Genomic DNA, 26,125 nt, shown 5'->3' on the forward strand with positions numbered 1-26,125 from the left:
ATTCTTCGCTCTGGATTGCTGGTGCATTGTAGATACAGCACATGTCCTTATTGTCTTTTGGTTTTTCAAACCCTCACATTGGTTGGATCTCTTAAAACAATGTGTGTTTCTTGTGTGATACAGTGTGCTTAAATGCCCACTGTGGGGAACCGCTACAGTCCGTTTTCCACCTGGTACCAATAGAAGCTTTGATGAATAATAGTGGTCGTTGTGATCAGGTTCTTTTGAACTGAATCCAGGGCTTTGCATCCAAGCTTTTATCTAGTAGTGGAAGTCTCGGGGCGCTGAGAGATTAAAAGAGCTGCATTTCACAGTGACTCCAAAGGGAACCTCAAAAGGCAGACTTGCAGACAGATTTCTTTCAGGTACGGCTTCCTCAATATCCCAGTGTGAAGATAAGAATGGAGTAATCAGACTGAGAATCATGATACAATCTTTGGATTTGACTCTGCATTCTTCCACTGCCATTTCAGCGAAGTCTTGTGGTTTAGTTTATTGAAACGCAGAATGCTGGAGTCTGCTGGATTCTGCTCGGCTGCCCCAGAGTTTTACTTAGTTCCTCATTTATTGAAACCTTTTCCCCTCCACAACATGCAGAGCTCGGCAAGTCCCTGGAGCCACAGTGGAGCTATTTGAGACGAGCGACGGTGACCTTTTTAGTGACTTGTTTATTTTCCCCGTGGCCTGCGGCAGGCCTGCCACGCTGCAGCTCGCGCTGCCCGTCCTCTGGGATCGGGCCCCAGCTGCCCTCCAGCGGAGCCGCCCACGTCCACCTCCTTGTGCTCCCGTCACTTTCCCACAGCACTCTGTCTTCCTCCTTTTGAAATACAGCTCCATCTCACCTTTGCTCACAGCACATCCCTCCATTTTTCCTCCAAAGCACCATAAATTAGATTTTTTTGTTGTTGTTATTCTGATCCCAGATGTTATGCTCTGCAGTACTGTGTTGGACTGACTGAGCACATCTTAGCCATGGAGCAGATTTGTTACATCCAGTGCCTTCAGCAGTCCTGTTACTGCAGTCAGTAAACAGGTGAATATGTTTTCAAGGGTTCTCTCTATGCACAAGACAGACACAGATTTATGTGTTTACATCAGAGCATTTGCTGGAAAATCTGGAGTTAAAAGAAGTTTAAAGATGGGAACTTAATTATTTCAAAATAATCTGATCAACACAACACAGATGACTCTAGATACTAGACATAACACATTTCTGTTGGTGAAGCCATGATGCCTTTATCCTCTTGCACCACAATGGCTCATGGAGTTGGAGCACAGTGTCTTATGGAGATGGAGCAGTGTGGCTCATGGAGATGGATGGAGCACAGTGGGGCTCATGGAGATGGATGGAGCACAGAGATGGATGGAGCACAGTGTGGCTCATGGAGATGGAGCACTAAAGGTCTTTCTAAAGGTCTGTGTCCTCTGATGGCCTTTTGCTGGCATGCGCTCCTGCAGCCCATACTTGCCACAAGAGCTGCCAGTGAGACTACAGACTCACAGCTGAGTCTGTTTGACAAATGAAATGACAGTTTGACTGACCGCATGCTTGTCTTCCTGCCCTGTGCAGTTGGGACAGCTGGTTTCATTTTTTGAATTGTGACTCTTCAGCTGTACATTCATCTGAGCTTGTGCTCGGTTTTTTTACGCTGTGTGAGAGTTGCTTCTTTCTGCATTTTTGCCTCTCTAGAGATTATATCTTTTTTGTGCTTTCTCTTTGGGTTTGATTCCTTTAACTTGGATCTTGTGTCGCCTGTGATTTCCATGACTGTTTTTAAGTTGACAATCCTGTGGAAGCATAGGTTTGTTTTGATTCACCTAAAGGAAAGATTACAGGCAAGCTATATACTTTTCCCATTTCAGTTGTGTATTTGTGCCTGGTTTGCATTTAGAGACAGCCTGTCTCTAGTAGGGGTGTGCACATATAGTCAATTAACCAGTTATCCATTAAAGATTATACTACAATAATATTGAAATCCCTATTCTATAATGCACAGAATCATGATAGAAGTTGTGCTACCATGGTAGCATCACATAGCATAACACAGAAGTTATCCTCTTGACTCTTGACTTGAGTCACCAACATGAACACTCAACATGAAGTCTTGCCATTGCCCAAGTTGTTTTGATGGGTAAGAGGATTGGATATACCGTCCCCACTTTGGCCTTCAAGTATCCACTGTCTTGTGTTTGCATTTGTTTAATGCCTCCTCCTTCATATACGCTCTGAGCAGTGCCTTGAGTGCCCTCTTATGTTCTTGTCAGAAGTGGCAGTTGTGCCTTGCCTGTTGTGTAAAGGCTACTTATATGTGTTAGGCAGAGTAGCAGCTGTAAGCAATATTACATTCCTGAGAATAGATTTTCCACTGCATAGCATGATATTGCAGGTGAGACATTTAAGCCCTTGTAGAGATCGTTAATCCAGTTGTGATGAGTTGAGGAGCACTTCATAGTTTCAGTTTTATTGTTGCCCCTAATGTCAAGTAAGGAGTAAGGAGCCAACATTTGTTCCCTGTGGTTTGGATCAGGATTTGTTTAACTATAATACATGATTGATTCTCTTTCCAGTTCTTTATCCTGCCCTAGGAGCACTCTCCTACTGGGATAAATTGAGAGTCTCTGAAAACTTGCCTGTGTAGGAAGCACGTGCCAATTTTCCATGATCCCTCAGTTGCTGCAAAGTCGAGCAGGACCCTGAGAATCAGCCCTGTGTATGTATGTGAGGGGACTCCAGGTCCGCTGAGCAGGGAGCAGGAGGTCTGTGGCTGGCAGGTATGTGGTCTGGAATGTGTGGAATGAGTCCTACCACTGTGTTAATCCACTCGGAGGGGGGGGGATTGGGGCGATACAGAGGGGCCAGAGGGACCAGGGAAGGCCGGTCATTAGGGGACTCAGTGGCCCACAGGGAGAGATGAACCCTGTACCCTTGACTGAGACCTGCAGGGACTTCTAACGGAGCCAGCCAACAATGGGCAGCTTTTTTACAGGGGTTTGTGGCGCATAGTTCTGAGCAGCTTAGTATGCTAAAGCGGACCAGACCCTGTTGCATTTGTTTGTAAGTGACCGAGAGGTTGGCTTGATGGGGATATCCACGGATATTTCAGTCCTCAGAATTTGTGGCTTTCTCTACCTGCCAACACTTTTTTGTTCATATGTTGTTATGTTGTCCTGTTGCTTTTTTCTTGGAACACCTTCACGAAATTCCCTCTATCAATAAGCTACTTTGTGAACGACACAAAGGAAAAATGGCATGCTGGGTTTTGTCGTGTTTTAGGTGAATACCCATTGCAGCTCATTGCTTTTATTTAATGTGGGCATTGAGACTCAGTAGTGCAGTCTGGCTTGTGCCCAGTGAGCCACAGGCTCACAATGAGCTCACTGTCGATGGCCAAAGAGCAGCTCCCACTGCACGACTGGCCGGTGGAGAATAGCACCACGAGGTGCCACTCTGCAGCCAAGATGACCATACTGGTCACACTGGCAGTTTAGCATCCATGATCCGTGAATGAGATTGAAGAAGCTGTAGATTGTTGTAGACTGTTTTTTTTTCCTCCATGAAAAAAAAAATCCATGTTTTATATTTCTGTAACAGTTTTATAGTTTTCTGACAGTGGAAAACCAATTACATTTCTGCTTGTTTTTAAATTCAGAAAGCATGTGAAATGTCTCCAGGGTGAGTCTTATGATGGAGGAAAGAAGGCTACCAGTCATGCAAGGCATGCAAAATCACTCCCAGGACAATTAAACAATGTTGTACAATGTCGTATGAATGTTTGTTATACCCCCCACCCCCACCGCCCAAATTGCCCCCACACGCAGCATTCTTTTCTGAGGTTGTTGAGGTCTTGGTGCTAGGAGAAGGCACTGAAAGGAAAGTAAAGAGCCCCCTCTTGACTCGATTATATCCTTCCCGGGTGCTGCAGCTGGGTAGATAGGAGAGCCCATTCTTCAGGCACCCTGGCAGCCCTCTGTGTGTGGGACTGATATTGCCATGGAGCAGATTTAGTGGCGGGGATGTTTTGTTTGTAGGAGACAGAAGAGGAAGCGAGCAGGATGGAGGACGCGGGTATAATGACCGTCCTGAGGAAGTGAGGTCAGTGTGTCTTATCAGACAACGAGACGAGCCCCTGAACCCGTCAGGGCATGAGGCAGCCGGACAGAGCAGATCAGCCATCCAGCTGCACTCTGCCATCCACACCAGAGGGGTTCAGCCCACAGGCCACAGGAACAGACTCAGCACTATTCTGCAGTCAGGCTTCCCACCAACTCCCTGTGCGAAACTCAGGCCCTCTCCGTCCTTGCCACTCCCTCTAAGGGCAGACCAGTCTGCCGCTCCTGATTTCCTCTGTGACGACAAAGCAAACGGGTGAGGTCATTCGGAATGCTGTAGGCACATTAGCATTCCGTGCTTGCACTCCCTCGCAGCTCATGCATGAATGATTCCCCTCCACAAGTGCTATTTTATGCATGCTTGCTGACTGCGCCATGCTGGAGTTGCTAATGTTCTCATTCAGGTCACTCATGAGTCTTACTTCTCCCCACACACAGTCTCATATCACACACATCCAGATAGTAATTTGATCAATCTGAATGAATGATCCCTTTGCTCATTGCTCCTCGCTCTAGTTATTAAGGGCTGCCTCTTCCCCACCTCTGTAACTGCATGTGGGTGTGAAAGGCTTCAATGCTGAAGAGGGTCATTTCAGGGACCCACTGCTGGACCTCCATGGCCAGAAACCAGGTATGCTCAAGTGTTTCAAGAGTAGGTGGCCTGACTTTGGAATGCTGAAATAAGCTGTCAACCAACGCAAGCAATAGCCCGTAACTGAATGTTAATTAGATGGATCCCCTGTAAGCGTGTTATCTATTGGCCAAATGTTAGAGAGAGAGAGAGGGAGAAAGAGAGAGAGCTATGCCAACCGAAACAGTTTGGAATGTGACCAATGGGACTTCTGTGTTCCTGGCACACCATTGTTATGTTTTACAAGACTCTTTATCAGCAAGTCTCTACTCTCTCTTTTCAATCCCTAAAGTGATACAATGAAGCCAGGGGCATGAGTCAGTTTACTGGATGCGTCTGAGTCACCGATGCGGTCCTGCTGATGTAGCAGCGAGGCAGGGAGATGAAGGGAGAGCCCTGTGAGGACCTCACCCTCCTCACTCATTTGAGCTCATAGAGCTAAGCTGATATATTTTAATACGACCTGTAAAATTCTTGTCTCCTAGCATCCAGAGTGCAGCCCTGATAGCACAAAGCACATGTTAATGAGCTGTTACTGTACACCCCTCTGCTCTGTGGGTGTCATTTTCAGTGCAGTAAGGAAATAACTGACTGATGTCATATCAGCTATAAGACTTTGTTTTTTCTGTCCACTTGAGTAAAAGCATTTGTGACACATGTTGAAGGGAGCACACATTTTTATGGCCACGTAATTGAATCTGGAAGCTGATAGAGGCAGACGTTTTTAAGCGATCGTCCCGAATGAGTTCCGGAATTAAGCTACTGACAGTACTTCAGTGTCCACTTTAACCCCTGAGTATGAGTCATACATGTACAGGAGAACGCAGTCCGAGCTACTACAGTACATCTGGATGCCCGGAAACATCTGAGTTATTGATGGCTGTAGGAGGTCAACGCCCGACTCAGAAGCACTTTTCAGCAGTAATGTCTGAGGACACAGATGGATTTATGCTCAGTGTCCTCTCAGCTTGATTCATGCTCCTATCAGGCGGGCCATCATCAGACATGATGTTCTGAATGTCTGACCGTTCTTCAAGCACTTCAGGGCGAGAGAAATTAGAAGAACAACTTAACTGCATTTGGTCAGTTAAGATTGGCCAAAGCACTAATGTGTTGCTGCAAGAACAATTGTGCAGTTTTGTCAGATATTTGTAGAATGGTAATGACGTTACCTTCCCACTTACCACATTTTGTGCTCAAACAACATCAACAAATCACCTTTTGGCTGGTTGCTTGGCCTTTATCCAGTTGTGGGTCCATAATAACTACAGGCCTGTTATTGCCTCCATTTGAGGTCACTCGGCACGGTTTCCACACCTGCTTTCAAAAACCAACATTAACATTGGAGCCGTATCACTGTGTCAAACCTTTGTGTTGCTTTTGGACACAGCAGCGATTTTGCTTGCCCATCTGGACAGGGGCCATGGCTGTAGTCCACAGGTCAGTTTGGGAAGGAAGTGGCTGTGTTCTGGTGTTGCCTGCCTGTGGTGACCTCCATTCAGGAGGAGGATCTTGTTCTGTGGCCTCCCTATCTTATCTGCTGCTCTCCAGCTCCGCATGGTGTGCTCTGGGCCTGGGCTCGGTTTCATGGTTTCCTCTGTCCTTTAAAAAACTGTGTGCACTGTTATTTTACTGTCCACATCTGGGCAGGCTGGTTGGTGCTGACTCGTGCTGGCTTGGAAAATGTGGAATGTCCCCTAGAGAGTGAACATTTATTGTAGAATTCTGTCCAACACATTTCCATAGGTAGCCATTTGAGTTATGTGAGATATTTTTGTAAGGTGTTACAATTTAGCCAAACTCAAGAAAATTGAATTGAAAATTGAGTCCGAAATGTAGTCACTGATGAACCAATTATGTCATGGCTCATTGTGTTCCATATTACTCTGAAATGATGCCACTTCACTCCTCCCGGTACATATTAGCTGTAGCCAGTCTATTTTTGGGCTTAATATCTGGGCTGAGTGCAGTAGCTTGCATACCCGTCTCCCTGATTGAATCAGATGTCCTGCACGAGACGTGAGGCGATTTAAGTAGAAGATTGAATCTAGTGATTTCTACTGATTAGAGGTGGGCAACAATGGCCACAGCTGGTAGGTCTGGACTTTAGAACATGATCTGGTTGTCCCAGGTGATTCATTACCAGCGTCCTGTAATGTACACTGTGATTTAATGCTATAGTAAAGTCATTTGTGTCTCATTTCATCCCAACTGAATTACAGACGACGTGCAAAGGCAGCACTGACTTGCAAACTTGATTTTATGATCTATCAGCTATAGGGTCTGTATTATTCTTGTAAAGTGAGTAAGTATAGTGTAAACACGGGGTCAAAACAGAGTCTGGGGTACTGTAGGTTTAAATTCACCGGATTGATGTTCATGTTGTTGCTACGGCTACAGATGTTGTTAAAATGACGGAAATTGAATCACAATTGTCTTGTGGACCTCACTTGCTCACTTGTCTTGTGGACCTCATTCACCGACCTTGGCCCATACGCAGACTATGGACAGAAAATACATTTGTTTGTCATTTGTTTACTATCCAAATCTCATTGAATTTCTCAAAATGAAGTGTAGAATTGACAGCTTGCTCCTTGGTGATTGGGTTATTTTTGAAGTGTAAGTGAGTCATGTTTGATGGTTGCCAGAAGTAAACTGAGACAGACATTTGACATTTCTGTTAGAGGTTAGAAGTGATGCAGGGATGTGTTCCCTTCTTGTACATAGCACCTTACTGTCAACGTTCAAGTGCTCATTATCAGCCTGGCTTCAGAAGGACAAGCAGAGCACACAATCCTATATTAGCCCTTAGCTGTTTGTTTTTTCATGCATGTTGCCAAGCATCTTGTAAGGGCAAGCCAGGATAACTTTTAACATTATGAGCAGTTGATGTTCCGGGCTTCTAAGGGCAAAGCTTGGTCTTAAAGGAGAATGCTGGCAATTTTTCACATAGATCTCTGTTTGTTGAGGTCACGAGTACGAAATATAAAAATAAAAAAACGGTGCTACCTAGCTCGAGTTGCTGCAGCCAACAGCTAGAGTAGCCAGGCAGCTACAGTGCTACACTCTAGGGGCATGAGCCCCCATGTTTTATGCCCCCAGAGTATAGCATTGCTGCCTGGCTCGGTGACCTCGAGCTACGGAGATTTATGTGAAAAATCGCCTTCTCATCTCATCACTGATGTCCCACCCACTCCATTCCCATCAAGTTATTTCAGGCAATTATGGTTTCAATATTCAGAAGTCTGTGGGAGACCACAAACTGACTACGATCGCACCTTCCACCATGGTTCCCGTTTTCATTATTTTGGGCCAGACACCTGTTCTGAGGCTTCGAGCTATTTTATTTATTCAGTGTGTACTATGTACAGTAATTTCCTGTGTATTAGCCGCATTGTGTATTAAACCGCAGGACAGTGTTTTATGCGGGTAAAAAAACAAAAACATATGCCCCTGTGTATTAACCTCATGGCTGAAGACATTTTGCTAAATCAATTCCTCTGCTAATAGTTGGGAAATTATGGTATGTCTGTGTGACTATGCTATGCAGACATCATTATGTGTTTACAACATTGCATACTGAAAATGGAGAGAGCAGGAATACAGACTTGCTTGGACATTTCTCTTTTCGCCTTTCAGCTTGCCTACCATTGTTCACATATGTTAACTGACAGTTAACTGACTGACTGGTAATTTGGCCTATCAGGTGCTAATCGCAAAAGCTTTTGGAAAATAACTCTCTGAGACCTGTATTTTCCTGGCAGAGAGCTCACACTGTGTCAGCTTTATCTCTCTCTCACAGGGGCCTGGCATTTGCTTCTGAAAAACACTCCCTTTCCTCTGTCATGTGTGCTTTGGAGCCTTGCCTCGATCATCTGTGCCTTTGACCTCTCTCTGAAATTGTAGTTTTGATGGGCACTGCAAAAGAACCTGATATGTTCTTTCCTTATTTTTGAATGTCTCTAGCCTGTCAGATATTTGTTGATTGATGTATTGGATTTGATGCCAAACTCAGTAAAGTTCAGACAATATTCACTGCTTTGTTTTCCATAACCCTGCTCATGTTGCAGGCAAGTCTTTAAATTTGATTGTATTAGATCATATTTTTTTCAGGGGGCTTCAGAATCTTCTAGAATATGTCAGACTTGATGATTGAGTACTTGACAATATTCCAGTACAGATCACCCAATGGTTTGCTAATGCTGCTATTTCCTTCCCCCCCCCCCCCTCTCTCTCATAGATCGTGAGGACCAATCAATTCTCTGCACGTGAGTAACTTCAGTCTGCTCAGCAGGCTTGCGCTTCCTTAATCAATGAGATAATGAGTCCGTTGTGTTCTGCTGTACCCTCTTCACTGCATAAAATTTTGGCTCAACTTTTTCTTTAACTCCATATGAAATGACATATAGCGTTGTGGCTCACAGTATTTGCTTTTCCCCTCTAAAATATTGTGTGTTTGACCAGATGGAAGCCACATGAACTCCTTCTGTCAAAGAGCACAACAAATCCTATCGGTCTTGTCTGCTGCTGTAGCCTACATCTGTTTTAGTCATCACCCTTTATAATACCACTGACTTGTTGGAGCACTACATCTTCAGTCTGTAATGAAAATTTCAGTACCACCTCACAGAGTTTAGTTGAAATTGCTGCAGCCTGTGGCCTTTGTCTCTGATGTGGCGCTCACAGTCTGCTTGAGCACCCTACACTGCACCCTTGTCAGCAGGGCCTGATTGGTGTTGGAGCTCACCACTCCGCCTCTTGGCTTTTGGACAGTGCTTTGGTGCGGGGGCCAGTCTGCGTTGCGTAAGACCCATGGTGGAGCAGCAGAATTCTGCTTGTTGCTTTACTAAATCAGAACTCCTGGCACGGCGGCCAGGAGAAATACGGAGCGGGTTGCTGCACGCTTCTTCGAGTGTAACCCGGTTTCTGATTTACAGCTCGCTGATGAGGAACGCAGAAGAAAGCACGCCAGAGGCAAGCGCTGCCAAGACTGGATGAAGTGGCTGTAGTGAGACGTTTGGATGATGGAAAATTGCTGGAATTTTTTGCCACCTCCTTTTGGTCTCCTGCCTCAGTCTGTGAACTGATGGTTTCAGGAATCATTCGAGGCTGGGTGCAGTTTGTGGAATAAAGGCACAAGTTTTCTGAGTAGATGGGGAAGGTTAATTGAAGTATACGGTATAAAGAGACAAACACAAATCTTTAGTAATTTTCTATTAACACTAGAAGAGGGGGATGCCAAGACACTGATGGCCTCAGTGTTTAGTTCGAATGAACTAAAATGAGTTTCGTGTTCAGAGAGAGATCTTTTTTTTTTTAACTGAAACTGGTTTGCAGGAAGAGACCAAACGAGGCCAACAAAGTTATTTTGTTGGATGGAGCACTGTGTATTGAGGACATGGTGTCCTTGTGTGTGTGTGTGTGTGTGTGTGTGTGTGTGTGTGTGTGTGTGTGTGCGTGTGTGTGTGTGTGTGTGTGTGTGTGTGTGTGTGTGTGTGTGTGTGTGTGTGTGTGTGTGTGTGTGTGTGTGTGTGTGTGTGTGTGTGTGTGTGTGTGTGTGTGTGTGTGTGTGTGTCAGGGGAAGGCTGTGAGAGGGAGCAGCAGAAGGTCACCTGAATCCAAACGTGCTGGACGTGAGAGAAGGACGTCCTGTGGGGAGCTGGAGCCTCTGAGTGAACTCACGGCCTCAGCTCCTCAGCTGGTCACCACTGCTCCCTATAGGAGATGTTGTGTTCATCAGCTGGTCACCACTGCTCCCTATAGGAGATGGTGTGTTCATCAGCTGGTCACCACTGCTCCCTATAGGAGATGTTGTGTTCATCAGCTGGTCACCACTGCTCCCTATAGGAGATGGTGTGTTCATCAGCTGGTCACCACTGCTCCCTATAGGAGATGGTGTGTTCATCAGCTGGTCACCACTGCTCCCTATAGGAGATGTTGTGTTCATCAGCTGGTCACCACTGCTCCCTATAGGAGATGGTGTGCTCCTCAGCTCCTCAGCTGGTCACCACTGCTCCCTATAGGAGATGTTGTGTTCATCAGCTGGTCACCACTGCTCCCTATAGGAGATGGTGTGTTCATCAGCTGGTCACCACTGCTCCCTATAGGAGATGGTGTGTTCCTCAGCTGGTCACCACTGCTCCCTATAGGAGATGGTGTGTTCCTCAGCTGGAGATGGTGTGTTCATCAGCTGGTCACCACTGCTCCCTATAGGAGATGGTGTGCGTGTGTTCCTCAATGCACGTTTGCGCGCGGTCACAATTGTTGAGGCACACGACACCCCCTGCATGCCGCGTTGATGACACAATTCTGTGGACTATGCAGGACTACGCCAGGCCTATGACTCTCACAGTCGGCAAGATCAAGGCAGACACTCATAGCACCCCTCCCCCATTTAACGGCCATAACTCGGGCTGGTCCTCTTAGTCTCAGATAGTGGGAAATTGCTGGCTGACTGATAACCACTGGCAAATTGCTGAAGAAAAAACTGGACAGTCACCCATACTGGTTGGCAGTATTGCCTGTCCTCTGTCATTTTTATGTGCACATAACATTTTTCAGATTCTCATTTTTCTGAGAGGACTGCTGCATTAATAGCAGATACAAAACATATCCAGTTATGCCCCGGGAAATGTCTTGTCAATAGTAATAGTCAGTGGATACAGCCGTTTCTTGGGGTTTATCAGCAGATTGTTTGCTGAGGAATTGGCGCACCCCTGCCAGGATGACTCATTCTTTTGTTCAGTATTTTCTCAGAAGAGGATCTTATTTATACTAACTCTCATAGCATTCTCTTGCCTCAGATAATGGCAGTTGTAAAAAGAGGAGAGAGATTGAGTTGAGTGAACTTGGTTCTGGACAGGGCAGAATCCACACTGTTCTCACATCAGCGGAGGAACGCCGATGACCACAGCTCCAAATGTGGCGCGCTAGCCACAGCGCATCGGGTTACCATTGGAATGCCTAGCGCATTGACTCCGAGTGTCAGTCACAGAGATTGTGCCTGGCAGCGCAGCGCTCCACCGCGCGAGCTGTCATCACCCCCAGACCCAGCGATCCACTCCCCCTCACCCTGGACGCTCCCCTCGGAAACCACAGCTGCTGACTCAGACCCAACACACTAGGATTCATCAAGGCCCACATCCACAGCGCTCCACGACAGGCCCCCTACCACTCGCAATGTCATTTTAACTCTTTCTGCCTTTTTTATTTTGAGGAAGAGGGTTTGGGCAGGACACAATCAGGCTCCTGTAAAATGCGGATGCTGTCGGTATGCTCCAATGTCTGTCTGTTTCTATGACGCTTTGTGTCTTTAACACAGGGGTGAATCAGGTGCAGGCAAGACAGAAAACACCAAAAAGGTCATCCAGTACCTGGCCTACGTTGCTTCCTCTCACAAAGGAAGAAAAGACCACATTCCAGTGAGTATCTTTGTCCTCCCTCGTCTGTGTGTCCACCCTGTCACTCACCACTACTGTGTCCACTGGCTGCTGTTGTTGACGATGACCGCAGGGCTACTCCACTGTGTGGTGGAGTGGAGTGGAGTGGCCTGGCTGAAGGAGGACCATGGCAGGAAATCGCCTCTAAAACAGCTTAAATCCCAACTCAGTAAAGAAGTTGCTAAACAGTCATTAAAGGTGCATACTGCAGTGGGCCACGGAACCAGGCGCTTCCCTCTGGGGGGGGGGGGCCTGGCGTGAAGTCACTTCTGTCCCAGACCTGTACAGCCATTATCATTGGCTGTCAAACAGCTGCAAAGCATGGGCCTTAGCATTAACGGACCCACATGATGTGAGGAGAAGTGCTTTGACTGTTGGAGACAGGCTGGAAGACAGTGCACATAAGCTGCCGGTTCCCTGCAGTAATAAACAATGCTGTTCTGCACTGTGTTTCTGAGTGGGACCTCTGGCTTTCCCACTCACTGTGCTCTGGCATTCGCCTCTAACACTGACATTTGTTTATTTGCAATGAACAGCCAGAGTCGCCAAAAGCAGTGAAGCTACAGGCAAGTGTTTTATGTCCTTTCCATGCTGTTAATCTGAGTATATTTGCATGCATTACTAACATTGTAGTTCGGAAAAAGGGTCAATTTGACGTGTTTGTTTGCGCTGAAAGCCCTTCTGCTCTTAGAGTAGACGTGCGTAGATGCATTCAGCGGGCTTTTTATCCCTTCTGTTGAAATGCATTAACAATAATACATTTAGAGAAAAATGCTTTGCAGATTTCTTACACGGGGAAGCTAATCTGGTCCTGGATCTTCCCCTATAGAGCTCAATTTAAGAATCAAGCAGTTTAGCCATCTGTGCAGGCAAACAAAGACAAACAAATATTGGGGGATTGACCTATTTTCAATGTTTGGGGTCACAATGGTTGGTAGAAAATCAGATTTAACTTTTGCATGCATTTTGTAAAATACTTTGTAAATACTAAGATGTATTCTGTATAATTGAATTGCATATATTGGCTTCCAACTCATGATCCCAGTAATTCTTGATTGAAATGCCTGTAAATATAAGGATATTTTCTCTCTCCCAAGCATGGACTATTTGATGATTTCAAATCCCTGCAGTGCCTCTTACCACAACTTTTTAATCAGTTTAATAATGATTCTAGATGTCAGTTTTTTTAATGTGTTTGTTTTGAAATATGGATGTGAACTGAATAGGATGTTTGTGATAAAGTATAATAGTGTGGTAATTGTGTAGTAGGAATTTAGTAGTCTGAGTAGGTAATGTTTAAGAAGATTTGAAAGTAGAGGTGGCTTAGGTAGTCATGGGAAAAACCTGAGGACACACTTGCTCCCAGTTAGCAACCTGCTGGTCCCATTTAGCAAGAGGCACTTTTGTCTCTCAGTGCTCTGACTTAACTGTTGCCCCTCTTACCTTGTGTTCATGTATTTGTGTTTCCATGATCATTAACACTTGTTTGTTTCCATGATAACATTTGAAACTGCCCACTGACTACAGAGTGGATCCCTTTTTTATGTGAGTAGCATGTAGAGCCTGTTCCTTTACTCACACACCTCACAGTACAATACTGAAGCCAAAGCATCAGGGGCCCAAAGTGTGAAAGTCTTGTGTATGTCCTTCTGATGTTAATGGGGATCCATGGGAACTGCTTTCTTCCATCTCTTTCTGGCATTTGATCTAACTCACCCCTCAGTCTTACACTTGATTTATTGTGCTGCTTCATTTAAATAGACACTGTTGCTTGAGTAGAAATGTTTTAATATTTAAGTGCTGAGTGTTTTGTGTCCGTTCCCAGAACATCTGTCCCCATCCCCATAGTCCAGTGTTGCCTGTGTTGTTCGTGTGCGTATAGCAGCGAATCGCGCTGCGTGTTCTGCTTTCAACTGTAGCACTGCCGTGAAAGCTCCCCGCTGTTTGAACTTGAACTCTTCTGAAGAGCCACATTCCGTGGCGATAGCCTGCAGTTCTTCAGCTCTCAGTGGCCTGATGTCCAGATGGAGACTCTTTGTCCACCCCTCCTCTCCTCGCGTCCAGCTTGGCCAGGGGTGATGTCACAGGAGATCAGCTCGGTCCCGCTAGAGGCCGCGGCCTGCCAGACAAGCCCGCTTTATTAAGAGTCTGTCCGAGTAACCGCAGCCGGACTGAGAAGAGAACAGAGAGAGCCAAGAGGAACCGATGGAGCCAAAACCCCCACATGCAGCTCCAGTTCAGGGGAGGCCATTCCATTTCGCGTTCCCATTCCCATATGCTCACTCGGATATGATGTCCCCTGGTCATGAGCATAATGTGTCTCGTCCAGATGTTGCGGTATTTCTGGCTGCGTCACATTTATCTATGATATGCCTTTTGTTAACCGCAATACTGACCAACTGCTCTGGTTACTTAAACGTAGAAGACAAAGCCCTGGCCCTGAGGGCCCGTTAGGAGGCCCCAGGTGACCTGTGGGTGGACACGATCATATAGAGAGGAGACAGAGTTGCAGAACTTCACTGGCTTGAACTGCAAGTGATCACAGATGAGATATTGAAATGGTTCAGGTTGGGAATAATGGCTGGATTTACTGGGAGTGTACAAGCCTTCTGAAGTTCTCCTAAGCAGAACTTTCCAGACTTTGAGGCATGAGTAATTCACCTCATTTGAAATTAAATGTTCAACCTTTGGTCAGTTTCTCCAGTGAAATACAGCACAGTAAGTTTTATGACGTTTGCTTTCTGTGAGGCCCCTTGCTATACTGTCATCACGGTCTGAGCTTGCCATAAAGTGATGAGAGATGATTTTATGTGTGTGTAAAGATCTCCGGTGCAGTCTGCAGTAAGTCAGTCCTGTTCTGCTAGACCACATAAGCCAGAACAGCCAAGCTGCCTAGTCCACTGGTCTCAACCCACTGCTGTGCGGCCGGTACCCCACATCTGGAGTTGAGAGTTCCAGTTGCAGTGTGCTGTCTGGAACACATGTGAGCCCTAGAGGGTCTACAGATTTACTGTTTCTGTGAGCTGAGCTCTTTTGATCACTTTTCTGTTGTTTTGGTAAATATATTGACAGAAAGGTCGAATTTGTAGATAGTGATTCTAAAGGGAAACCGTTTAAGTGCTGTTGCTCTGTGCTGTGGTTACTGTTGTACTATACAAGCTCAAAGTCCAATTTGGATCGTCTGTTGTTTGTGATTTACGGACAACTTGAAGGAGAGGAGGTAACTGCTTTCCCTTGTGCACGGTTTTAAACAACTCGGCCCCTTTTCTTGCAGAATTAGCTGTGAATTAGCCTGCTGATTTGGAGGAGATGCCTGGGCATCACCATGGCAGCGCAGACCAGAGAGGCATCTGGGTCAGGCCCCTACTGCCTGTCAATTGGACCCCCGCTGCTGTTTGTCGTTGGCCTCCATTTTTACCCGATTTATACCCCGACCACCACCACCACCTCCCACCCCGCCTGAGGTTTTGCAGTTTGATTGGGGGCTGAGTTCAGTTCAGTGCTAGCAGCCTAAAGAATTACAGTGTTTGTGTCTGCAGTAGTATGGACACAGAAAATTACAGTGTTTGTGTCTGCAGTAGTATGAACACAGTGTTTGTGTCTGCAGTAGTATGGACACAGTGTTTGTGTCTGCAGTAGTATAAACACAGTGTTAGTGTCTGCAGTAGTATAAACACAGTGTTAGTGTCTGCAGTAGTATGGACACAGAGAAAAACAAATCTAAGATTGGGAGCTTTGTGAGTGACAGACAAAATTTCAATAGAAATTGTGTTTACTACATACAAAGCTATTTTACCCATAACAACATTGTGTATCCATTTTCCGTGCTTAATTAAGTCTCTGTGGAACTGTCAAGCAATTGATGTGATTGGCCCTGAAGTTTATTTCCTAGGCCTGAATAAGCACTCTTGAGTGTAAATGTCGAGCTAAATGAAGCCCTTGAATACTCTGGCTTTGGTGGGGCAACTTTTTATTCAATTTCGGAGTTGATTTTCTAGCTGTCTTGTTTAATTTCCTCCACAGTCAGACTCTACAAGACGAGCCAGTGCCATTCAGGCATACAAGGAGAAGTTTATAATTATGTGCCTCAAGGGCTCGCAATTGGGGGGATTATCAAAACCAAAACCGCAAATCTCCCGGAGCCCATCCGTAAACCTATGGAAGATTTGTGTTTTTACCCGTCGTAATGGGAAAGTCATTAATACATCAGCAGCACCCCAAAGCCAAAGGGAAAATGTGCCTCACAGGCTTCCTCTCCCTCGTGTGTGACGGCCTGCTGGGCCTCCACTGCTGTGGCTGGACGGCAGAGCGATGGCGTTGCGCCACCTGTCCAGATTTCCTCTCAGGGGGCCCGGAGCCCTAGTCCCTGTCTGAGGTGTGAGTAAAAAGGCAGGTCCGTTTCCCCTCGGGGGGGGGGGGGGAGTCTTTAGGATTGACACTTTCTGGTTTGACCTGGCCAATATGAGGCTTCCTGCTGTGGATTTGACGTGTCTCTGGCTGGTGGAATCCAGGCGAAGGCATTTTGTAAGCCACGCATTATCTTATGGGCTAAAAGACAATATGAGTAATGAACCAGATTGCTAGCAGTTGATAGCTGATAAGAATATGGGTCACCCCCCCACCACACCCCAACCCTAGCATTGGTCAATTTCAAGTTATTTTCCAAGTTATCATTTGGGTTTACCATATGCTATATTTCTTTACGTGTCACAGACCTATAATAATTAAATCCTACTGTGAACACATGGTTTCTTGAGCTATTTGCCATGGAGACCTCGTTTATTCGTAAAAGACCGCTCCCTCTTTGAGGTGAGGCCTCAGCTCCAGATGGCCCTGTGTGCTGGCCTGAATATGATTTGATGAAGTGAACCATATGCCACGCAGCGGAAATGTCTGTAGTGGTTTCTAGAGCAACAGAAGTCTCACACAAGCGCGGCTCTCCAGAGGTGTGCAGTGATATTGTGTGAACAGGCCATAGAGAACACTTCCATTCCTGCTCTGACATCACCACGCTACTCAGGCTTTAAACGTGACCCTGCCACGAGAGTGGCTCTCAGAGTAGTGGGCACCTAAGGAAGCAAGAACTCCTTTTTTAACCATCCCATGACTAAACTGCATCAGACACATAGGAATGTACAGAGATGTACTATAGGGATGTGCATACGAATAATTTAAAATAGTCGAAAAACCGGCAGTGTTATTCTATTGTTATTCAGTTATTTGCATTACCAACACTGCTATTTTGTGGGTGCATTATCAAGAGCATAATGTGGATAGTTTCTGGTCTTTCTGGCACGGTATCCCGATCCATGAATCACCGAATAGGGATATTGATATTTGTGTAGTATATCTCGAACCAGTTATTCCACAATCCGTACACTGCACACCCTCCAAGGACATTGGAAGAATGTTACTTCAAGGATAAGTGTTTCATGAGCACTTCAGTCTTTTCTCGCTTCTCTCATGTCTCTCCATTGCTCTCCTGCCCATTCACTTCTTGCTCAGTTCCACCCACTGGTATGTACATGGAAAGATCATAAGCTTCAGTTATATGGGATATGTATGTACCATTGAATTAGATGGGACCCATTAAGTAACATGTGATCACAAATCTTTTAGTCTCGCTTGTGCTTGTGTGCTCCAGATTTTGCAGCAATGTCTTTTGCTCTCCTTTCATGTCTTTCTCTCGCTCCTTCCGTACCGATAGCTGTCTCCCTATGTGTCCTCGTAGCTTCCCTCGGGAGGAGTGGGTTACCTTGATAGGTCACAAGCTTCCCATGGCAGCTGTATGGGCTGAGCATGACTCAGGGTGTAGGCTAATGGAGGGGGGTGTTGACGTATGATATTGAATGTTGATGAAGTGATGATGTATGAAGTTGGGTGCAGATGTTGAGGGTTGAGGGGTGGGTGCAGCAGCAGGGCCTTGCGTTAAAGTCCCTCTCTCTGTCCGCAGGGCGAGCTGGAACGGCAGCTCTTACAGGCCAACCCCATCCTGGAGTCCTTCGGCAACGCCAAGACAGTCAAGAATGACAACTCGTCACGCTTTGTGAGTCATACAATATTGTGCAGTTTCAAACAGTGCCATTTTGTATGTTTTTTTTTTTTTTTTTTTTTTTTTACAGCACCAACACCTTTATGTAGCATAGATAGTAATGGGCTCAGATAGCTCAGATAGTTCAGCTCATGCACAGTAGACCTATAGCTCTTGTCTCTACCTCCTAAATGGCCTCTAGTCATGCAGCCTTTAGCTGGCAGATTTCAGAGCTGTCAGGGCACTTTGAGGATCACACGTCAAATTGGAGTCTGAGGAATTTGATTATCCTGGTCTTCCTGCAGATAATCATTGCAGGGGCTTTCCACATGAATGCGAGCGTCTGCTAATCATTAATGGCCATTCTGGGTCTGGCTTGAGTTTAGTCAAGAGCAGCTCTGCTCTGCAGCTCTCTGCTGTGCGTGGTGATGAACCAGGCTAAGGCTAATTGCCCAGAGTGATGAAAAACAGTGGTGCTCTACTTCAGAGGGAGACAGAAGGCCATGCATGTTGGTGTTGGAGGTAGATAGGAATGATGTAAGAAGCCAAACACAAGGAAAGGAAGGCAGTCATGACTCATGCAGCAATTAATGTAACCAACATTTCGTCTCTCCCTTAGGGAAAGTTCATCCGGATCAACTTTGATGTCACTGGATACATCGTTGGGGCCAATATTGAGACTTGTATCCTTTTAATTATCAGTATGCTCTGATGTTTAAGTAGAGAATGATGACGACAGATGTACGACATATTGCCTAATGTTTACCTCTCGTTTATTAGTTAATTGCTTTGACTGGTCAATGGTTTTAATTTGCCTTCTCTCAGACGTATATTTGGTGGTGTTATTTCAGGTTGAGATGAACGTATAATATGCTTCTCCATGGTAGTTCTGGGCCAGTGCATTACATTATACATTCACATTCCAGCCCATAATGTGATTCATGTGTTTGATCAGTGTGAGGCACAGCGAGTGAGTCCAGACAGTCGAGGAAAGTGATAAGCCACAAGCAAAACTCCTGCTCAGCAATAAAACCAAAGATGTGTTGATATACAGTAACACTTCTTTTCCATCACTGCTGCCCGCAAACGTATCCCTTTCAGCCCCCCAGAGGTCCGTAGCTTTCTCTCCTTCTCTGAAGAGTTCCTTGACCGTGCCAATCAGACCTTCTGGAAAAATCCAGAGCCATCCGCCAAGCCAAAGACGAGCGCACCTTCCACATCTTCTACCAGCTGCTGTCCGGCGCTGGGGAGCACCTCAAATGTGAGTCCCAGTCCTGCGGTGGCGTGCGGCTGGCCGCCAGCCTGGCCCCTCCTCCCATTCCCCACCGCCTGCCTTGTGTCCACTGACAGGAATATGGCCGTAGATCTCACTACTGGACAGTTACGGTTGAAAGTTCTGAGTTACTGGACCGTAGCTTGCTGTGGTTTGTTGGTCTGTTTCTTTGTTGCCAGGTGGCGATCTATAGACGTGTCTGATGAATGTGTCTGTTCTCTTGGCAGCTGATCTGCTCCTGGACGGCTTCAACAGCTACCGATTCCTCTGCAACGGCAACGTCACCATCCCCGGCCAGCAGGACAAGGACAACTTCCAGGAGACCATGGAGGCCATGCGCATCATGAGTTTTACTCACGAGGAGATCGTGGGTAAGGACACACACACACACACACACACACACACACACACACACACACACACACACACACACACACACACACACAGAGCCATGCAGAAATATAACATATGAACAGATATGAACAAATATCATTTGTTTTTTCTTTCACACACATCCATGAGCAAATGCGCTTTTCAGAACAGTAAACAGTCCAAAAACGTACTTAATGAGTAAAACAGTTTGTACTATTTAATAATAATATATATTAATCAATCACTGATTTTATTGCTCTCTTCTCCTGTATTTGCAGCCATGCTAAAGGTGGTGTCCTCCGTGCTGCAGTTTGGCAACATCACCTTCAAGAAGGAGAGAAACACAGACCAGGCGTCCATGCCTGAGAACACAGGTACACTGCCGTACGCCGCCTGCGCTTGCTTACCACCACTCAACCTCCGACACTAAAGTCGGGCCCGTATCCGTTTCGGAACATTCTCAAATTCCATGAGACTCAAGAGACATCTGGTTTCTCCTTAGAGTTATGGAGTTCATTTCACGTTGTCTACGCTCATAAACGTCTCAGGGTTGCGGACGGCGTGTTGAGCTGCATACCACCGGGGTGACGCTCAGGAAGGCCCCATCGAATCGGAATGATGGAGAGTCCTGCCGTCTCCAGGACGCGGCCACTCCTGGCCTCCACAGCACCTTCCTCTGGCGCCGTCCAGCGCTGGGCCAATCCCAGTAGTGAAAACAGACTGGGTGGAAGCGCTTGAAAAGACATCGAGAGCCTTCAAAAGGCTGCCCAGTCCAGTCAAGTGGTTTTGGTTGGTTTGGTCAGAAAAAATGAGCCCCGAAAAGATTTCCTGAAGGTTCTTGGCATTGCCTTAGATTTGTCATTGCCATCCAGTTTTGAGTTTCAGAATAAATGTGTTAAAGTGTGAAACGAGAGAGCGAGCTGAATGACGTGTCCCCTTCACCTCGTATTGCTGCAGTGTGAGGGAGACTCTGATGCATCTGAATTGACAGCGAGAGCTCAAATGACCCAGACTGGGCTGTGCTCAGAGTGCACCGCTGGAGTATCGCCCTATTAATAGTGACCGACAGTGAATTTGATCAGAGCTGAGGTACCAGAGTGTCCCTGACGCTGAATACCGACATGTCACCTCTGTCTGATCCTGGACGTGGGACACAGTGCAGCTCCAGTGAGGAGACCGGGGTCTGCCAGCAGGTCCTGGGCCTGACCTGGACCGTCGCCACCACTCGCTCGCCGTCTCACTCGGCTCCAAATGTTCGGTGTGTCGGCGCTCTCCTCGGTGCCTGTGATGACAGGCCGGACGTCTCGCTGGCTCCGTCTCGGGGGAAGATGGAGAAATCGCCCTTAAATCATCCGCACTGCCCCTCTGGGTGCCATAAACAGCCAGCGCTTAGCCGCCTTCCCCTCGCATTCCGCACGGCTTACTCAGCCGACAGGAGGAATTACTCGGGCTCGCGCCGCCGTTAAGGCTGGGGTCTGGGCGATATTGTCAGTGGGGGAGAGAGGCTGAGGCTGAGGCTGTGGAGGTTGAGGAGTGTTGGCAGGGTGCCAGGAGTAGGTCTGGTGGTCCCTGTCTCAAGTGGGCCTCGCTCTGGAAACTTTCCGTACTTCCGATAGGGTCTGCCTGCACCAGGGCGGACATTCAAGTGGTGTTGGAAAAGTAAGAGAGGTGTTTGAAAGGTTTCCTCTCCACAAGTCCAAAGTAATCATCGTTTAAAAAATAGGCTTCCCCCCGTTAATGTATTTTGTCTTTTTAAGATATCTAGGCTGAAGTTAATATTGACAGCATAAAGTTGTAATTGCCTTCGCTAAGTAAACTCAAGTCATGCCTTTGCTAAATAAAATCAATTGAAGATGAATGAGACGCTACCGTAATCTGTGTCGGTACTAAAACCTTCTTCTCGCCCTCTTCCCCACCAGCTGCTCAAAAGCTCTGTCACCTGCTCGGGCTGAATGTGATGGAGTTCACCCGTGCCATCCTGTCCCCCAGGATTAAGGTGGGCAGGGATTACGTCCAGAAGGCTCAGACAAAAGAACAGGTATGACCGCCCCTCATTACACTCTAGTGCTCACCAGCAACCCTGCTGATGCAACAGCATCACCTGCCCTCAGGCCTCAGGCCTACACTGTACTACCTTAGTGTCTGTCAGTCTGTCAACTGAGTTCACATGGTCACACCTCACAACATCCATCTCTCCCTCCGTCACTCATCCCTGGTCCTCTATGTCCTTCATGTCCATTATGGGATGGCACATTTGGTCTCATCTCAGCAGGAGTCTTTTCACCCTCATTTCTGCAGTCAAGCCTAAAACCAGCAGAGTGAAAGTAGAGCACATTTTTCCAGTATATTTACATTTCGTTCTTACTGTCTTGTATCACTCAACTACTCGTTCAAGTTCCTCTGTCAGATGTGAACCCCTCTATGTGTATTTAGAGACATGAGCTCCCCCTCGAGTTGTAGCCATCCCAGTGACCCTAATCAGAGTTCACAAATGACTGGGGCATAATGAAGCGCAACTGAACCAGCGCTCCAGGGCCCATCTGTCACGTCTCTCCCCCTCTCTCCTTCACACATAGCTGAGCCGTCACACTTCTCGTGTTTTCCTCCTTATTTTTTTACTCCAGAGGTGACCCGATCTCATTTGACTCAGTGGCTTTGGTGTTTATCATGAGTCAGGAGGAGAGTCTGTCTGCTTTGTTTCTTTGTCCTCTATCCACTCGGATCATAATGCTCAGGCCTCACCTGCTTTCTGTCAAATCTGTTAATGAATTACTGTGAATTGTGTGTGTGTGTGTGTGTGTGTGTGTGTGTGTGTGTGTTACACAGGCGGATTTTGCAGTGGAGGCCCTTGCCAAAGCCACATACGAGAGGCTGTTCCGCTGGCTCGTGCACCGCATCAACAAAGCCCTGGACAGGACCAAGCGCCAGGGCGCCTCCTTCATCGGCATCCTGGACATCGCCGGCTTTGAGATATTCCAGGTTTGACATTCCAGACAATAGCATGTCATTTGTCATTCCCTTCCCGGCACCAAGTGCCTTCGAGGCTCTCATGAGTGCAGTATTGATTTTGGATCTCCAATGTTTAGATGAATTGATTCAGGGTTTTGCTTGGCCTGATTTTTGAGCCCGAGATGGTTGGCACCGAAAGATGGCATGCAATTTCAGGATTGTGGTCTCGTTTGAGTTCTCTAATGAGACAGACCAAAGCTGTCAGGTTTGTGTGCTTAATACTGAACTGAGATCAGATCTGCTTTATGAGACAAGAATCTCCCGTCTTTGTGAGTTTGCTTCGTTTTGATGTCCTCAGATGTAACTCATTATTATGCACTCACCACCTGCTCCAGACTCCAGTCACTTTGCTCTCATAGGGCAACTCATGAGAAAGTGTTTCAGTGAAGGAAACTGTCTCCATGTCTTTGTGTGCAGACCCACAGTAGGACAGATGTTTCCATGTCTTTGTGTGCAGACCCACAGTAGGACAGATGTTTCACCCAGACCCCCCGGTCGTCTGCAGGGTTAACTCCTCGGCCTGCTGCGCTTGTTTACGTTATCGGAGCCAAAAGAACAAAAAAGCAAATCAAAGTGGCAGGAATCAAGTAATGTAAACAAATTAGACATAATCAGCATCAGTCATAGGTGAAGGGAAATTGCCTTTGACTTGAGAAAATGTTGAGGAAGTACAGTTGTAAACATCTGCTCATAGTGTAGTGTTTTTACAGTATTCTGTTTCATCCACTTTCTATCTTTGATAAGGAGCCTTCGGGAAATTGCTAGGAGATTACTGCAAATATTTGTATAAATATATGAAAAAGGTTTTTGATTGTTTTAATTTGATGAATGTGCTCTGGGTATGTGTGCCAGCATACCGGGCTGTCTGGGACAATAGGTTCAGTTGGAGCAGATCTGCAGTTCAGCTCTGATGCAAGATATTCTGGAGATGATAATGAAGTCTTACAAAATTATTTAAGACAAATCAGGGAGTGCTGTTGCCAGGTCAAAAATGGTACTAAAAGACAAGGTGCTCAGTGGAGTCATCTAAAAAGAGGAAATACACTCTGTGGGACTGTTTATAAATGATCTTATTTAAAACCTGCCTACAGTATGTGAACACATTGCCTTAGCTCATGTTTTAATAAAGGTTTTTTGTTTTAGTGCCATGGCGTTTTTCCTCTTTCTTTTTTCTGATGTTCCAGTGAGGACAATGACATTATGCTGACACAATTATGCTGAGTAACTGCTGCAGATCCTAACTGAGCACTCAATCCTTTGGTTCTTTGCCGTGTGTCCATCCAAGTCTCACCCTGTCTGTCTGTCTTTTCACTTTGGTCTCCCTCTTTTACAGCTAAACTCCTTCGAGCAGCTCTGCATTAACTACACCAACGAGAAGCTTCAGCAGCTGTTCAACCACACCATGTTCGTCCTGGAGCAGGAAGAGTACCAGAGGGAGGGCATCGAGTGGAACTTCATCGACTTCGGCCTGGACCTGCAGCCTTGCATTGACCTCATCGAGAGGCCTGTAAGTGACAATGTTTTTGTACAAGTTTGAAACATGTAAGTCATTAACCGCAAATCTCTTAGAATTGAACCTCAAAACTGCACATCATGTTTGAAGTGTTCTACAAAAGGATAAATTAATCATTATGAAGCATGAATTCATTAACTTAATCTTCTCTTTACAGTGGTTCTCTTTACCACTGTCAAAGTTGATCTAATACAGTCCCGTCACTTTATATTGATACACACTCTCTGCTGTTCTGCAGGCCAACCCTCCAGGCGTGCTGGCCCTGCTGGACGAGGAGTGCTGGTTCCCCAAAGCCACGGACAAAACGTTTGTGGACAAGCTGATCCAGGAGCAGGGAACGCACACTAAGTTCCAGAAGCCCAAACAGCTGAAGGACAAGGCCGACTTCTGCATCATCCACTACGCAGGCAAGGTACGCTCTCACAAGACGCTCTCTCGTCACAGCACTCAGACTCATCTGTCATGTTTAGGGAGATGTTGGAGAGATACCTGGAACACTATCCATTTTGGAGACGTTTCCAGCAGGTTTTCCTGCCATGTCCCCCTCAGCATCTCCTGAAAGAGCGGCTCTCAGGCCGCGTGTGATGCAAATGGTTTGGTATGCCTGCACAGCCATGAAAACCATTCTATAGTGTATTTCTCTTCTGAGAGCAACTCAACAGGTGGTATAGAGGAAACATATCTGAAGATGGATTGCATAGTGTATCGAGTTCCACATAAGTTCCACTCCAGTTTAGCTCTCTCCAGCTTTAGTTCGCTGATGAATGCCATGTCAGATCTTCGATTAGAAAAACATTTGGAATGTTGTCCTGTTTTGGGCCATCTGAGAGTCCTCTTATGCAACAGCAAAAATCTAGCTGTTGATCACGGTCACCAGGGCTCACATCTGGTCCTGATCAGCCACTCGCTATAGTAACGAGATATTACATTAAAGAGAGGTTTTTTGAATTCCAGCCATTGGGAGGTCCTGTATGGGTGAGGACAGAGTGGACCATGTCGGCCGGTTTATTTTCAAGTTTGGACACGCTCTCGGCCCACGCCCTGTGTGTGGACCTCCCACTGAGAGATGTTTGGATACATGATAAAGTGGAGAGGAAATGTAATTTGACCAGCAAAATATTACAGCTTTGTATTATAAACCATGTCATGTTGTTTTTCTGTTTTTTTAGAATTGTTTTCCAGTGTTTCCTCTAGGATTTTTTTAAGCAGTGGGGGCAGGCCTGTCCCCACCTAGTTTTGCTGTTCTGTGGACCGCCTCCCGTTTCAATAGATGATACAGGAAATGTACTGTGAATAACAAGATTGTTTTTGAAGCGTATAGTTAAGTCCAAATCGCTCTCCTTTTTATGAGTCACAATCACATCACCAACCGGTCTTTTTCTTTGGGCAGATGGCAACTGTTTTTATTTATCAAATTATTTCCCGTATGTTATGATTACAGTATGAGTCCCCTGTAACCGTTCTGGATGTGCTTCACATGAGCTGTGTCCATCCCCCGTCTCCCAGGTGGACTACAAGGCGGACGAGTGGCTGATGAAGAACATGGACCCGCTGAACGACAACGTGGCCACACTGCTGCACCAGTCCACTGACAAATTTGTGGCCGAGCTGTGGAAAGACGGTAAGACAGCCCTAATGAAGCCCCATAGCCCAAGCCCCACCCGCACTCTCCCAGACATGAGGAGCATTAAGTGGCTGCCGCCTCCCTCCGTTAGGAAGAAAGAGGCTGTTGTCTGCCCACGTGCCC

The 26,125-nt window shown here is 46.4% G+C and overlaps 1 protein-coding gene across 1 annotated transcript in view; it reads left to right on the forward strand.

The window, feature by feature from the left end:
- The window catches only part of myh10 (myosin, heavy chain 10, non-muscle), a 56,509-nt gene that overhangs the window by 13,561 nt on the left and 16,823 nt on the right, over window positions 1-26,125 (forward strand). Inside the window, exons 4-17 of the mRNA XM_076294369.1 lie at window positions 8,982-9,009; window positions 12,063-12,162; window positions 12,717-12,746; window positions 13,708-13,725; window positions 18,134-18,226; window positions 18,831-18,894; window positions 19,374-19,472; window positions 19,712-19,855; window positions 20,135-20,230; window positions 21,776-21,894; window positions 22,683-22,835; window positions 24,199-24,372; window positions 24,617-24,790; window positions 25,885-25,999. Coding sequence (XP_076150484.1) covers window positions 8,982-9,009; window positions 12,063-12,162; window positions 12,717-12,746; window positions 13,708-13,725; window positions 18,134-18,226; window positions 18,831-18,894; window positions 19,374-19,472; window positions 19,712-19,855; window positions 20,135-20,230; window positions 21,776-21,894; window positions 22,683-22,835; window positions 24,199-24,372; window positions 24,617-24,790; window positions 25,885-25,999 — 1,407 coding nt within the window. The remainder of the gene's footprint in view (window positions 1-8,981; window positions 9,010-12,062; window positions 12,163-12,716; window positions 12,747-13,707; window positions 13,726-18,133; window positions 18,227-18,830; window positions 18,895-19,373; window positions 19,473-19,711; window positions 19,856-20,134; window positions 20,231-21,775; window positions 21,895-22,682; window positions 22,836-24,198; window positions 24,373-24,616; window positions 24,791-25,884; window positions 26,000-26,125) is intronic.

The sequence above is a fragment of the Alosa pseudoharengus genome, unplaced genomic scaffold (genome assembly GCF_046254945.1).
Source record: "Alosa pseudoharengus isolate Yale_2024_CS ecotype anadromous, Long Island Sound unplaced genomic scaffold, YU_APseudo_1.1 YU_APseudo_1.1_scf_1, whole genome shotgun sequence".
In the NCBI taxonomy this organism is placed as follows: domain Eukaryota; kingdom Metazoa; phylum Chordata; class Actinopteri; order Clupeiformes; family Clupeidae; genus Alosa; species Alosa pseudoharengus.